Source organism: Ipomoea nil, unplaced genomic scaffold (assembly GCF_001879475.1).
Source record: "Ipomoea nil cultivar Tokyo-kokei standard unplaced genomic scaffold, Asagao_1.1 scaffold0382, whole genome shotgun sequence".
Taxonomy (NCBI): Eukaryota; Viridiplantae; Streptophyta; class Magnoliopsida; order Solanales; family Convolvulaceae; genus Ipomoea; species Ipomoea nil.
Window position 1 is genome coordinate 966,329 of NW_017616810.1, and position 13,280 is coordinate 979,608.

The 13,280-nt window shown below is 33.7% G+C and overlaps 2 protein-coding genes across 2 annotated transcripts; one reads left to right on the top strand and one right to left on the bottom strand.

Annotated features, from left to right (window-relative positions):
• The first annotated feature begins 3,332 nt into the window (after positions 1-3,332).
• On the top strand, positions 3,333-5,597 carry LOC109172065 (protein SHOOT GRAVITROPISM 5-like). Its single transcript, XM_019321226.1, has 3 exons — positions 3,333-3,774; positions 3,840-4,248; positions 4,782-5,597. The coding sequence occupies exons 1-3, from the start codon at positions 3,624-3,626 to the stop codon at positions 5,353-5,355; spliced, it is 1,134 nt and encodes a 377-aa protein (XP_019176771.1). The 5' UTR covers positions 3,333-3,623; the 3' UTR covers positions 5,356-5,597.
• Positions 5,598-10,377: 4,780 nt separating this feature from the next.
• On the bottom strand, positions 10,378-11,751 carry LOC109171831 (CASP-like protein 4D1). Its single transcript, XM_019320910.1, has 3 exons — positions 11,516-11,751; positions 10,688-10,823; positions 10,378-10,596 (listed from the first exon to the last, which is right to left on the bottom strand). Exons 1-3 carry the CDS (start codon positions 11,749-11,751, stop codon positions 10,378-10,380), a joined length of 591 nt encoding a protein of 196 aa, XP_019176455.1.
• Between the last annotated feature and the right edge of the window lie 1,529 nt (positions 11,752-13,280).

Consider the following 13,280-nt stretch of genomic DNA (forward strand, 5'->3'; position numbering starts at 1 on the left):
TGAATGTTTTTCTGTTTGTCTATAGAAGTAAAATGAAGTTAATGAAAAATATCCATTATATAGTCAAAGGAAAAAAAAAAGAATTATTTCAACAGAAAATATATATCTTCCAAAAATTTTACTCAAAATATATTTTTCAAATTTATCTCTCACACTCAGCTCTCTCTTTGTGTGGTGCCATATGAGCTTGCCATTTGTCCAGTAACTATTTGGACTGGATTGGACTAGCATAATTAAGTTTAGTTTTAACTAGGTCAAATCGTAAAAAATCTTGATCTAATTCGACCCAGAGGCCATTTTTAAAAATTAAAATTTACCAATTTTTTTTTATTTCTTTAATTAAAAGATTACATTTATTAATTTTAACTAATTAAAATTTTATAACAATAACTTTGTAATAAATTTCTATTTATTTGTTAGAATCTGAACCAAATAAAAAAGACAATTTTTTTTAGAAAAAAATTCTTGAACTTTTAAATGGACTCTTATTGTACTTTATAAAATTTAAATAAGAATGTTTGTCTTAAAAAGTTAAATTGTTTACGTTTAAATGACGTGTTATAAGTAAAAAATTGAAAGTTTGATATTAAATAATGAATAATATAGGTACGAAAAGAGAGATAATAAAGAAAGTATTGGTGGTTGCACTAAGCTTTCACAAAAGCTGTTTCAAAGCATAATCATGTTTACTTTGCGGCCATTAAAAAAAAAAAGTACTGTTTGGTCAACGAAAATCTTTTTTAACCGCAAAAAAAATAAAAAAATAAAGTAACTTTATTTACACCATGGGGGCAAAATAAAAAAAAAATAGAAAGGTCACGTGAGGGGGCGTGAGATCACGTGTGAGACTGGCGGTGGCTGCATGAATACATGGGTGAAGACTGAAGAGTTTTGTCCTGTTATGGAGAATGTTTGTTTGGTCTATCTCCAGAAATTGTAATGTGGGGACAACAATTAATGTGTTATACATAAATAAAAGTTATATATATATATATATATATATATATATATATATATATATATATATATATATATATATATTGTGAAATAAATAAAATTAAATATTACTATATGTTTTCTTCCTTCTTCCCAAACTTCACCTCTATGACCAATTGAGCTGTCCATGCGGGCTACTATATGTTTTCTTTCAGCTTCGTCTACCTGTTATTTACCTCAACTTATCGAACCATTTCTCAATGTCATTATCACTTATTACACGTGTTTATATTTTTATACGAAGAAAATCAAGAATATATTTTGTAATTAAATATAATAGTCAAGTTGGCAATGTGCAAAGTTGCAAACTTTGGTTGATACTTATAAGAGATTCCCAACCCTTTGCATGTGCTTTGTAGGTTATGGATATTGGGACTGGCCGGTGTGGCTTCTTTCCAGCCACTTTTAGTAAATGTTTGTGTGTAAAAGAGGAATACTTTTCCTTTGCCTCTCCTAGGTTGGTTGGTTTATATGTATGTAAGGATTTGGTATTTCTTAGTTCCAATTTTTTGAAAATTATTTTATATTGTGTGAGTTTGTTTGGTTTGCATTTTACTTTATAAACTTGTGAAGTTATACATTTTTTTTGGAATATTCACAATGTGGGATATTAGCGATGTCATATAAATAAAAAAAATACTTACATTCTTCCAAAAGGCTGAACCCCAACCCTAAGGGCCCCCCACACCCCAGCCCAACAGAGCATTTGGGAGGATGTAAATCATGGTGACTCAACTGAACATAAACCACAGAGGCTAGACCGGTGCTCACTGCGCACAACGAGAAGACGTGATACATATCAACCTATGGATCCATTGCAAGTGCCACTTGGACCCATAACAAGATTCAAGTCCAATAAGCTAAGATAACTCTTTATTGGACATGTGCAGATATGGTGGAAATTAAATGGAAGTCCAAAGCCAAATGAAGACCAACAGCTTAAAGATTATTTTAATTGTGTTTTTGTTAAATTTGGGTAATTATCTTCCTAGGAAAGAAGATCTTCAATCTTGTTTCTTAAACTAATTATCTTTATTGCTTTCCAAATTATTTAGACGTAGATTAGGAAATTATGCAACTTGCTTTTTAAGCAAGTGTGTATGACCAAACCATAACCCTATTCAATATGGTTTGACATCCATTTATTCTTCAGTCTTGATTTCATGAATTCTTTTGAATTATTTTCAAGCCTCACTTTTACACCAAAAGTATATGTGTTAATCCTTGATTAACTTCTTACATTCTTCAACCCTTTAGAATTATTATTTGGAGTTTGATTTCGTATTCTTCTTAGGAGGCGTAGCTAGACATGCTACATTGAAGATTGCTCGTGAATTCTTAAAGCTGTCATGGATTGCAACGGAAACCCAATTGGATTCAAAACTAAAAAGAGATTCATGCAACTACAATTAATAATTTACTCCATACCATTGAATTGAGAACGTTCATGCATGGATAATCTTATAATTCTTATTTGTTCCATGATCTACTTGGGTCATATCAAGGTGGAATATTTAATTTTGACTTGGTAAAGAAAAAAGTGTCACGTGAAGTTACAATATATGTCTAGTGGGCATGTGCAACGCTAGCCACTTAATAATGGGATACAACTGTTCACCACTAACATTTTCTTACACTCTCCATCCCCGCCCATGTTTTTTTTAATTTTTATTTTTATTATAAATATTATATAATACAGAGTATAATTTGTTTTTTATTAAATTATGTGAGATTCACATATATTTGGTTAAATGATACTTATAATGAGAATATAGGATATGCCATGTACATAGATATTAGATAATGATATAACGGAGAAATACCCTCACTAGACAATAGACATCATGTGTTTGGTTTTTTTCCTTGATTTTTGTATGTACACTTGAAGTGAGAAAGGGGGGAGAACAAGTTAAGGAAACAAAAAATAGATAGAAAAAATAAGTCTGAAAAAAGAGACCTTTTTATGCGTTCAACATGGTGCATGCAATGAGCACGACAGTGCATAAGATGCATCTCTTATGGGGCTCATAAAAAACTCTGATTTGCAAAGGCTTTATTTTTGTTTTCTTTACACAAAAAGAATTAAAAAAAAAATACTAATGTGATTGCTTGCTCTTATAATACTTTGATATGGATAATGCAGTTTGTATTTCTTATCCTATTGTCTCACTTGATATGCGTTGAAACAATATTAAGAAATTATCCGTCAATAGATGTATTAACTTTGTCAAGTCACATAGAGTAAAACACAAGATTAAAAAAAAAAAGGAATAATTTGATTTTTAATTTTGAGAATATAAAAAGTTATAGATAATCACAAATGACACAACATTGTTATAAACGTAAGACATAGTCACGTAGATAAACCAAAAACGTTGTTAAGGTTTGGCTAAAAGAAACAAAAATGAGAAAGTAGAGAGAAAAGAGCATAAAGCATAAAAGGCACTAAAAGATAAAAGCTGGTTGGCACAAATAGCGACTCTGTTTCCCCCTTTCACCCAACCCATTCCCCATTTCCCCCTCTCTGCAAATCCTTTCCCTGAAATCTGCCTTTAACACCTCCATTTTCAAACCTCCAGGGTGGGTGTGTTTTGCTTCATCATCACACTTCCCAATAGAATCATCCCATGTTGGACAACAACGTTAATGCTACCAATGAGGCGACGCCCGGCCCTTCTTCTTCCTCCGAAGCAGCTTTGACTTCTCCGGCGCCGGCGCCGCAGAATGGGGTTTCCGTTTCTATCCCCAAACGGAAGCGGAGGCCGGCTGGGACTCCGGGTAATTTGATATTATGATTTTTTCCTGAGAATTGTGGGTTTAATTAACGACGCCGTGTAATGCAGATCCGGATGCGGAAGTGGTGTCGCTGTCGCCGAAGACGCTGCTGGAGTCGGACAGATACGTGTGCGAGTTTTGCGGGCAGGGGTTCCAGCGGGAGCAGAATCTGCAGATGCACCGGCGGCGGCACAAGGTGCCGTGGAAGGCGTCGAAGCGGGGGGCGGCGGCGGCGGGGGCGGGGAAGAAGAGGGTGTATGTGTGCCCGGAGGCGAGCTGCCTGCACCACGATGCGCGGCACGCGCTGGGGGATCTGGTGGGGATAAAGAAACACTACCGGCGAAAGCACAGTAATAGCAAGCAGTGGGTGTGCGATAAGTGCTCCAAAGGCTACGCCGTCCAGTCGGATTATAAGGCCCATCTCAAGACGTGTGGGACTCGCGGCCATTCTTGCGACTGCGGCCGTGTTTTTTCCAGGTTCTCTTTTGTCCCCGCCCTGTTCTTGGACCACCATTTTTGTGTCAAATTTCTTACTTTTTGCTTTGACTCCATTCAATCAATTGTTTTTTTTATAGTACTATTGACTCTGTTTGTTAGATCTAAATAATCTAACTATAATAAATTATAGTATACGAGAAACTTTACCTCGTATGATATCGGAAGCGTAGCCATGTATATCTCCAGTTATAGTTGATGTTGTTGTGTTTGCCTCTTAACGGTAGACCGTTAGCTATGTTTTGTCTCAGACCTGACTCAGAACCCTAGATGGTGTATTGGTATCTACTGAGCAGTCTGAGTATCGTAACTGAATGTGCTATCTAATCCATGAACCTGTATCCCATCAATACAGGTTTATATTAGGCACAGAGTTTAATGGACTAACAACCACTAATTATTAAGTCCAACAGACCACTTAATAAGCCTAGTTGCGCCACTTAATTAAGGCCCAGTATATAATATACAATATATATTATTATGGAAAATCTTACACTGTTATCATGCTTAATTAGGGTGGAGAGTTTTATAGAGCACCAAGATGCATGCGCAGCTAAACGAAACAATGGGACTGATACACAGCCCTCAGCCACCAGCCCTTCAAGCGACGCAAATTTCAGCACGGCGGTGCCGCCACCGCTAACGATTCCTCCCCCTGCAGAGCCGCCAAGCGACGAGCACTATCACAAAAAACACTACAGCGGCCTGGAGCTCCAGCTCTTGCCATCCTCCCCGGCGTTTCCGCCGCCGGAAGATGACGGCGCCGGGTTGAACCTGTCGATCGGGTCGTGCAGCGCGGGGCAGAAGAGCGGCGCGGTGGCGAGCGAGGAAATGAAAATGGCGATGGCTGAGAAGTCGTACGCGGAGGAGACGAGGCAAGATGCGAGAAGGCAGACGGAGCTGGCGGAGCTGGAATTCGCCAGCGCCAAGAGGATTAGACTGGCGGCTAAGGCGGAACTGGAGAAAGCTCAGGTTTTGAAGGAGCAAGCGGCGGAGAAGATCAGTGCTATAATGCTGGAAATTACGTGCCGGGCCTGCAAGCAAAAGTTGTCGGAAAATGGTGATTTTAGGCCTAGATTGGATGGCTAGTTCACTTCCATCTATGCTCTAATTTTTGTGTTCATTTTTTTTGGTTGTGAAACGATAACTCTGGTAAAGCTGATAACATTGGAATGCAGGTAGTCTAGTTGAAGATAATTGTGCTCATTTTTCAGAAAATGAACCAAAACACACAAAAATAGTTGTCTGGAATGCAACCAAATACGGAAAATGAAAATGTTTTCTGAAAAATGAGTCATTTTTCAGAAGTCATTTTCCTGCTTTTCAAAACACACCCTAATTGTTGTTTAACAATGACCTCATCACACAAGTTCTTAAAAAGTTGACCAGTCACGTGTTAGTGGTAGTCCCTATCAAGTTAGTCGGGCAGTTAGCTTGGGAACCATAAAGTTTTAAATTTGACTCTTTGTAGGAGTTATCTATCAGCTATGAGCAATTTAATTACGTTAATTTACTTTCTTATAGTCATTTACCAGCTAGGATCACAAGTACTTTTGGGTACCAATTGCCGACTTTCTCGTCAATCAAAATATACTTTCTTGTATTTGAGCTTATTGGGTTGATTGGCCTAATATACTACCCCTAATATTCAATCGAGAACAATAATATATGAGGAAAAATTTGAACTTAGAAATATTATACTCAAATAAATTAAAAAAATTAATGTAAACTCAATTACATGAATGCTGGTTACTTGGTTTTAATAATTTATAATTGATGAATATTCACATTGTACTAAGTGATTATTTGACTTGCTTTCAACACTACAAAGTCTTCATTTTTCATGAGCATTCACAAGCGCACGAATCTGTGTCCGCCATGGAGCACCGACATAATTTACACCATGGATGACATAGTACGTCTTGTCTAAACATTTCATCATCAACTTAATCATAAAGTTTTCAGTTAGTGTATGTTTTGTCGGTTTTAATAAAGTCCAGAGAGAAATAGAAAGCACAATGAGTATGTGCTCAATTAATTAATAGAAAAAAATATTTATTTCTGAATGATGAAACTATGTTGTAGTTGTTATCGGCACGGTTCTATTATATTTTTGATATACATAAGTAACTTCGAGTATTGTAAAATATACCTCTATTCACATAATGATTTTTTGTTTACTTTAATACTAAATTAAAAGATATGTTTTTTTTTTGAGTGATAAATTAAATCTACCATTACATATTATTTGATGGTTCGATAGTATACACAAAGTAAGCCCTACTTTTTTTAGGTAATAAATTGCATTATAAAAAATCATATAAAACAGCTTTGACCAATAAAATATTAATATACGAAAATTATATTTCCTTTTTTCGGACAAATGTGGAAGCATTATTGTAGGCACAATACTTAGCTTGTAGGCATGTGATGTATTCCAAAACTCTGATTAAAACATGCGTGCAGTCCTCTGGTTCACTACTTTTCCCATGAAAAAGATTGCAAAGTGCATGACAACATATATGGAATTCTAGTCAAATTCCATTTTTTTTACAACAACAATAATGATTTTAACTTAGGTCCACTTTAAATAGCCTTTATTTATTGGCTTGGAAGGCTATACAATCACATGCTTGCTCTTTAATTTATTCTCTCTTCAAATATATACTCTAGATCATTAACCTCCATTATATACTCTAGGCTTATGAAAAAAATTTAAAAATCATTGTAACGAAGACCAGTACTCTATGTCTTTTTTTTTTTTTTTTTTTTTTTTTTTTTTTTTTTTTTAAATTTATTTAAAGCCTTAGAGTATTACAATTTGAAGAAAAAAAAAAAGAAGAAAAAGAAATAAGAAGTGAAACTTTGTTGGTTCCCTATTCAAATAAAGTTTCATAAGAGTAAAGGTAAATGTTGACATAACCATTTGGACTGAAAGCACTATTTCACTAACAATTTGGGGACTTAAAGTGACAATGCATATAATATAAAGTTCGAGTACCTATAGTATTATCCTATACCTTGAAAACCAAATTTAGTATTCTTCCTAAATGTTTTTTAGGTCTTCAATTTATTCCAAAAAAAAAAAAAAAAAAAGATATCAATCCATTTTCAAATGTAAATGTTATGTGAAATCAAATATTTTTAATATAATGTTCAGAGCGGGTTGCCAAGTGAATGGAACATGATTCTCATATGAGAAGATTAATAAGTTTGGTTCTTGTCAACAATACACCTTATTTATTGTGTAGTTTGTAGGTTAATATACAATGATTAATCTTATTAAATATATGCAAAAACTTGTATGAGATTGTCTCAGGAATCATTGTCCATGAAACAGGTCGGGTTGTAAATAACTGAGTGTATACGTATTATCACAATTTCAGTTATAAGTATTACAATATTTATCATTAGTAACAATAATTTAACCCTAAATAGTATCACAATTTCACATGTAAAAACTACAATATCTATTAGAAGTAATAGTTTATATGTATTTCAAATTGGTATTAAATTTTCCGTAATAACTATTTTTATTCTATCTTAAGTAACAATCAACTATCTTAGATTCGACCTGTCTCACCGATTAAAATCTGTGAGACGGTTTCAAACAAATGTGAATCTTAAATATATTATTTCATTTATTTGATTATTTGAATTAAAAGTTCTTCCATTCCAATTCACCACTATAAATAATGAGTTTCATTGGCAAAAACACACTATCAGTATGTAATTTTTTATTTTTAAATTAAAGACTATACAAAAATTGTGCGCTTCGCTATAGTGTGCAATGAATTTAAATAAGAAAATTAATAAAAGTCAAAATACACTCGACACAAAAGTTGGCATAGAGGTTATCGATGAAACCATAAATGGTTACGAAGCCAATGAGATAAAAGATGATTGGCTGCAAATACATAAAACGCCAATAGCGATTAATATTTTCCTTATTTCGTACACCGTTATCCAAAGCACCATAGGTTGCACCAAATACCATTGCTAGTAGTAGCATTATCACCTACAAAATAAAATGTTAGTAATTAGTCATGTTATTATATAATTTCTAGATAGCCAAATTATCACGCATTATGCAATTAAATTAAATAGCTTCCTAATGAAAAAACATAATAACATCATAAAGACATAAACATAATAGATATAATCAGTATATTACGAATAAAGAAATATATAGTTGTAAAAAATTTATAAATATACAACTAAAAAAGCAAAATATATACACGTTAATATATTTAATGGTGTTAATAACTTAAGGTAAAAGCCAAAAGAAAGGTAAAATAAGAAATAACTTCAAATGAGGGGTTCAACCCGTGAAAGGATCCTACTATCATAATAATTATTATGTACCTGAAACAAATTATATGCATTATTTTACCATATATAATTACTCATTTTTTTTTTTTTTATAACCCAGATTTCCCGACTTTGTTATTATATTAAGGACCCATGAACATATTCTAAAATCTTTGAGAAGGTAAATTAAGTCAATCTAACTTCGAAGCTTAACACTAAACTTATTGGAGCCCAACCCAACCCGTGCCAAATTTCCAATGTTCTATGTAGGAATCGAAGCTCAAATAACCCTGCTGTTAAAAACAAGTGTTGAGTGAAGAATCTCATCCACTAGACTAATGTCATGAGACTACTTCCTATTTTTCATTTTGCATGGAAATATAGATGCTTTGTTTGGATAACTAGGAGAATTTGCAGTTACTATCCTAGGGTTCTAAATTTTTTAAAATTAACTAAAAACCAAGAAGACAAATAGACTGCTTATACTAAAAGTTGAACTTGCTGTAACCTTAGCTTGTGGTTATTACCAAATCTAATTATAGATGTTGAGATTATATATGGATGCATGCATGCGCAGAGTGAAGATGATATGGTTTACGTACTTATAAAATCTATAGCTGATTATGTATCCATTTCCGTAAGTCTTGCCGTCGTGGGTGACCGTGCCGGAGTAAGTCTTGCCGCTATTCTTGAGGATAACGATGAATATAGCCAGAGAAACCAACGTCGTCACTCTCGAAACCAACAACACCAACCCCGCTTTCGATTTCTTACCAGGTTCCTGCTGCTTCTGTTCCTGATCCCATATATACCTATCAAACTCCGACATTATTCTGATGAATATATAACTTCACACCGCCAAATTATATTAAACGTCGTTTAAGCTAATTTAACTCGATCAGGAGCTGCAGATATATGGTTTATCAAGTTTCAATCTTTATACGCATTCATTGTTTAGATGGTGGGGCCCATTTTTTTGTGAATTCCTAGGTGGCCCATTTGTCTGTACGATGATTATGTCGAGAATTTGTAGGCCGGCGGCCGGTGCCGGATCGGATATATACTAATAGCTGTCTGTATCAAAACACAAAATTTGCATAATGTTGTATTGTTGTTGTTACTTGTTAGCATTATTCTTTTGTCATTTTTGAAATTAAAAATATTACTTATAAAATAATATCTAAATGATTAAGAGCATTCCTAATTGTTTGAATTTTTTGCTAATTTTTTTTGTCCTCCTAACAAGGAAAGAGAGGAATGAGAGTCATTTAAAAAAAAAAAAAAGAATAAAGAAAATATTGTTAAGGTGGCGGCTACCGTAGGCACGGAACGGGCACGTGCAGTGGATGAGCAATTATTATTGTGTGGACCATTTGTATGCATTATATTTTGTATATTGTAAAATAATGTAGATTAAATTCAAGGGATGTACATTATTTTTGTACTGAATGTATATTATATTATATAATATACATTTAGTATATTAAAAATATACTTTTTATTATGGTCCACGGTCTACACAATAATTTGTCGTGTATGAGCCTACTGGATATGCTCCTGTTTAGTAGCTTAGTTTTCCATTTTGAAAATTAAAAACAAGCTAATTTTTAATTTTCTAACTTTTCTATATGAAAAAAAAAAAAAGAATCTTCATTCTTTCTTATAAATAATGAGTTTCATTTGCAAAAATACACTAAGATTCTTCATATTTGTGTGCAATAAATTTAACTAAGAAAATTAATAAAAATCAAACTCCTAACTTTTAAAATACTCTATCGTCTCGATCACTGACATTTAGTATCACATTTCAGTGGATACAAGAGTTGTGATAGATGTGGTAATTGAAGAAATGATAGAGGTAATGAAGCCAATGAGGAAAAAGATGGCCGGCAGATACATAAAACGCCAATAGCGATGAAGATTTTTCTCTACTTTCTCCTTATTCCGGACACCCTTATCCAAATCCACCGTTGCACCAAAGGCTGCACCCAATGCTGTTGCTAGTAGTGCCATTATCACCTACAAAATCAAATGATTCTAATCAATACTTTAGAATTTGTTGAAAAAAAATATATGTTCTGATCTCCGAATGACTTAATTACTTAATTACCTGGTCAGCAAAAAATTGGAAGAGAACAAAGCGACGGTTGTTTATTAGATGCTTGTCTCTAAGGAAGTAGTAGATTGCCAATGGAATTTGCAGCAGATTGTACACGCATCCTACTACCATGATAAACATCATGTACCTGCAACATTATTACTTTATGAGTTCTGATCTACTAGGGGGCCGGGCTTCTCCCTGATGTGGGACATTTTTATCCTGTGGGTTCATCGGGAAAAAAGTTATTTATATTCAATAATTATGAGAGGAGTAAAAGTTGTAATTAGAGTTTGAGAGTACAAGTACTATTTTTGTTATTTTACCATATAGAATTACTTTTTTTTTTTTTTAGCCCAGTTTTTCGACTTTGCAGGATTATATATTCTGAATTCATAAACCTGTCCTAAGGTTCATGAAAAGATAAATTAAGTCAATCCGGTTGAGCCTCAATAGGAAACTTTACACTTCTGTGCACAATGAACACAACCTAATCCACTAATATTCATGGTAAGAATTAAACCCACACTCTAAAGTTGGAAGTAGTCTTAAGTGAGCCTCTCATTCACTTGACCAATGCCTTGGGATTATTCTCTAATTTTCGTTTTTGTTTGAAAATAGAGAATATCCAAATATCTCGCCTTATGATTCTAGTAGGCAAATTAAAGGATTACAAGAGATAAATCAACCTAGATTGTTCGCAGTTTACTAGTTCAAACAAAAAAGATCAATAGTTCTGCTCACTATGAGTAGTCAAATTTGAAAGATTGGGATTATATATGGATGGATGCATGCATGAGCAGATGAGAGTGAAGATGAGATGAGATGGTTTATACGTACTCATAAGAGGTATAGTTAGAGTAGGTGATTCTGTATCCATTTTCGTAAGTGTTGCCGTCGTAGGTGACCGTGCCGGTGTAAGTCTTGCCGCTATTCTTGAGGATAACGATGGAGATAGCCAGAGAAACCAACGTCGTCACTCTCGAAACCAACAACACCAACGCCAGTTTCGATTTCTTACGAGGTTGCTGCTGCTTCTGTTCCTCATCCCATATATACCTATCAAACTCCGACATTATTGGATCTCAATAACTTCCTTCACACCGCCAAATTAAACGTCTCGATTGATCTGGAGCTGCAGATATGGTTTTATTATCAAGTTTGAATCTTTATATATATGCATTCAATGTTTAGATGGTGGGGTCCATTTTTTGTGAATTCCTAGACGATCCATTTGTCTGTACGATGATTATGTCGACCTTGACTTTCCAAGCATGGACTTAACTGGTTCGCCGGCGGCCGGTGCCGGATTGAATAGTTGTCTGTATCAAAACACAAATTAAAATTTGCATAATGTTACGTTGTAGCATTGTTCTTTTGTCATTTTGAAAAATGTTACTTACAAAATATATCTAAATGATTAAGAATATTCTCAATTGTTTGAATTTTTTGCAATAATTATATGGAGAATGCATAATGACAAACACACACGTACAAACGCTCACATCCTTACTGACGTTGTTTGATAAGATGAATACAGACATGTAAGTATAGGCTGTTTCTTCTTTCTTGTGCTTATGTTCCTAACAACTTGTATACATGCAACTAGCTTCTTTGACATAGTTGGCCTAGATTTAAGCACATACAACAAACTGAACCTTTTTTTAATTAACTTTTAGGATGGAACCATTTTTTCTTTAACAACTAATGAATAATGAATTTCACCGAGGACAAGTCTATGAGTTAAAACTTATTCATTGTATTATAATAAAATATTATCCCCTTAAACATTATTTGAATCTTGTCCCTAAAATCTTTTCCACTACTACCCATAAATAATCTTGCTAGCAATTGTTAAAGAGTACTTTTAGTGATAACTTGTAATGTGGACCTCCCAAACGGATAAGAGTGTCAAAGTGGACTAATATGAGGAGGGGTCGGCCATTATGAAATGCCCTGCTTTGGGATGAATTTGGGCATATAATTTTTTGGCCCATAGGCTAACAATTTAATTTTTTAAAATAAAATTTTATCCAAGTTAACTATATATAATATATATACTCTCCTATCTCTCTCCTTCCAAACCACTTCTTCTTTGATATTAGTCTTCTTAATTGATGTATAGATGATGATGGATTGATGGTGGTGGAAAAGATGCTCTAATTTAGTCTACTTTTTCCATGGTACATTCAAATATTATTCTTAAGACAACAAATTGTATAGTTGTGTTGAATATGGATATTGAATCATGTGTTAATGTTGTTTTCTTTAATTTTGCACTTGGAACTTTCAAATATATTTATTTATTGTTTAAGAAGTCATATGGGGTACATGTGGAATATGTTTATTTTTATTAGTAGTACAAAGAACTTTCTTTAAAAAAAAAAAAAACTTATTATTAACTAACTTGAAAGCTGATTGACGTGCGAGATCCATCAACCTACATGGAAGAGGGTTAAGGCCTAAAAATATTGATATGTAAGTTAATATACCAAAGTATTCAATATTTTCAACATACCATAGAATAAGTCAACCGACGTTGACACCCCTATTTATCAGCGAGAATAACTAACCCTAGTCATCACGTCAAGAGTTCAAGACATGT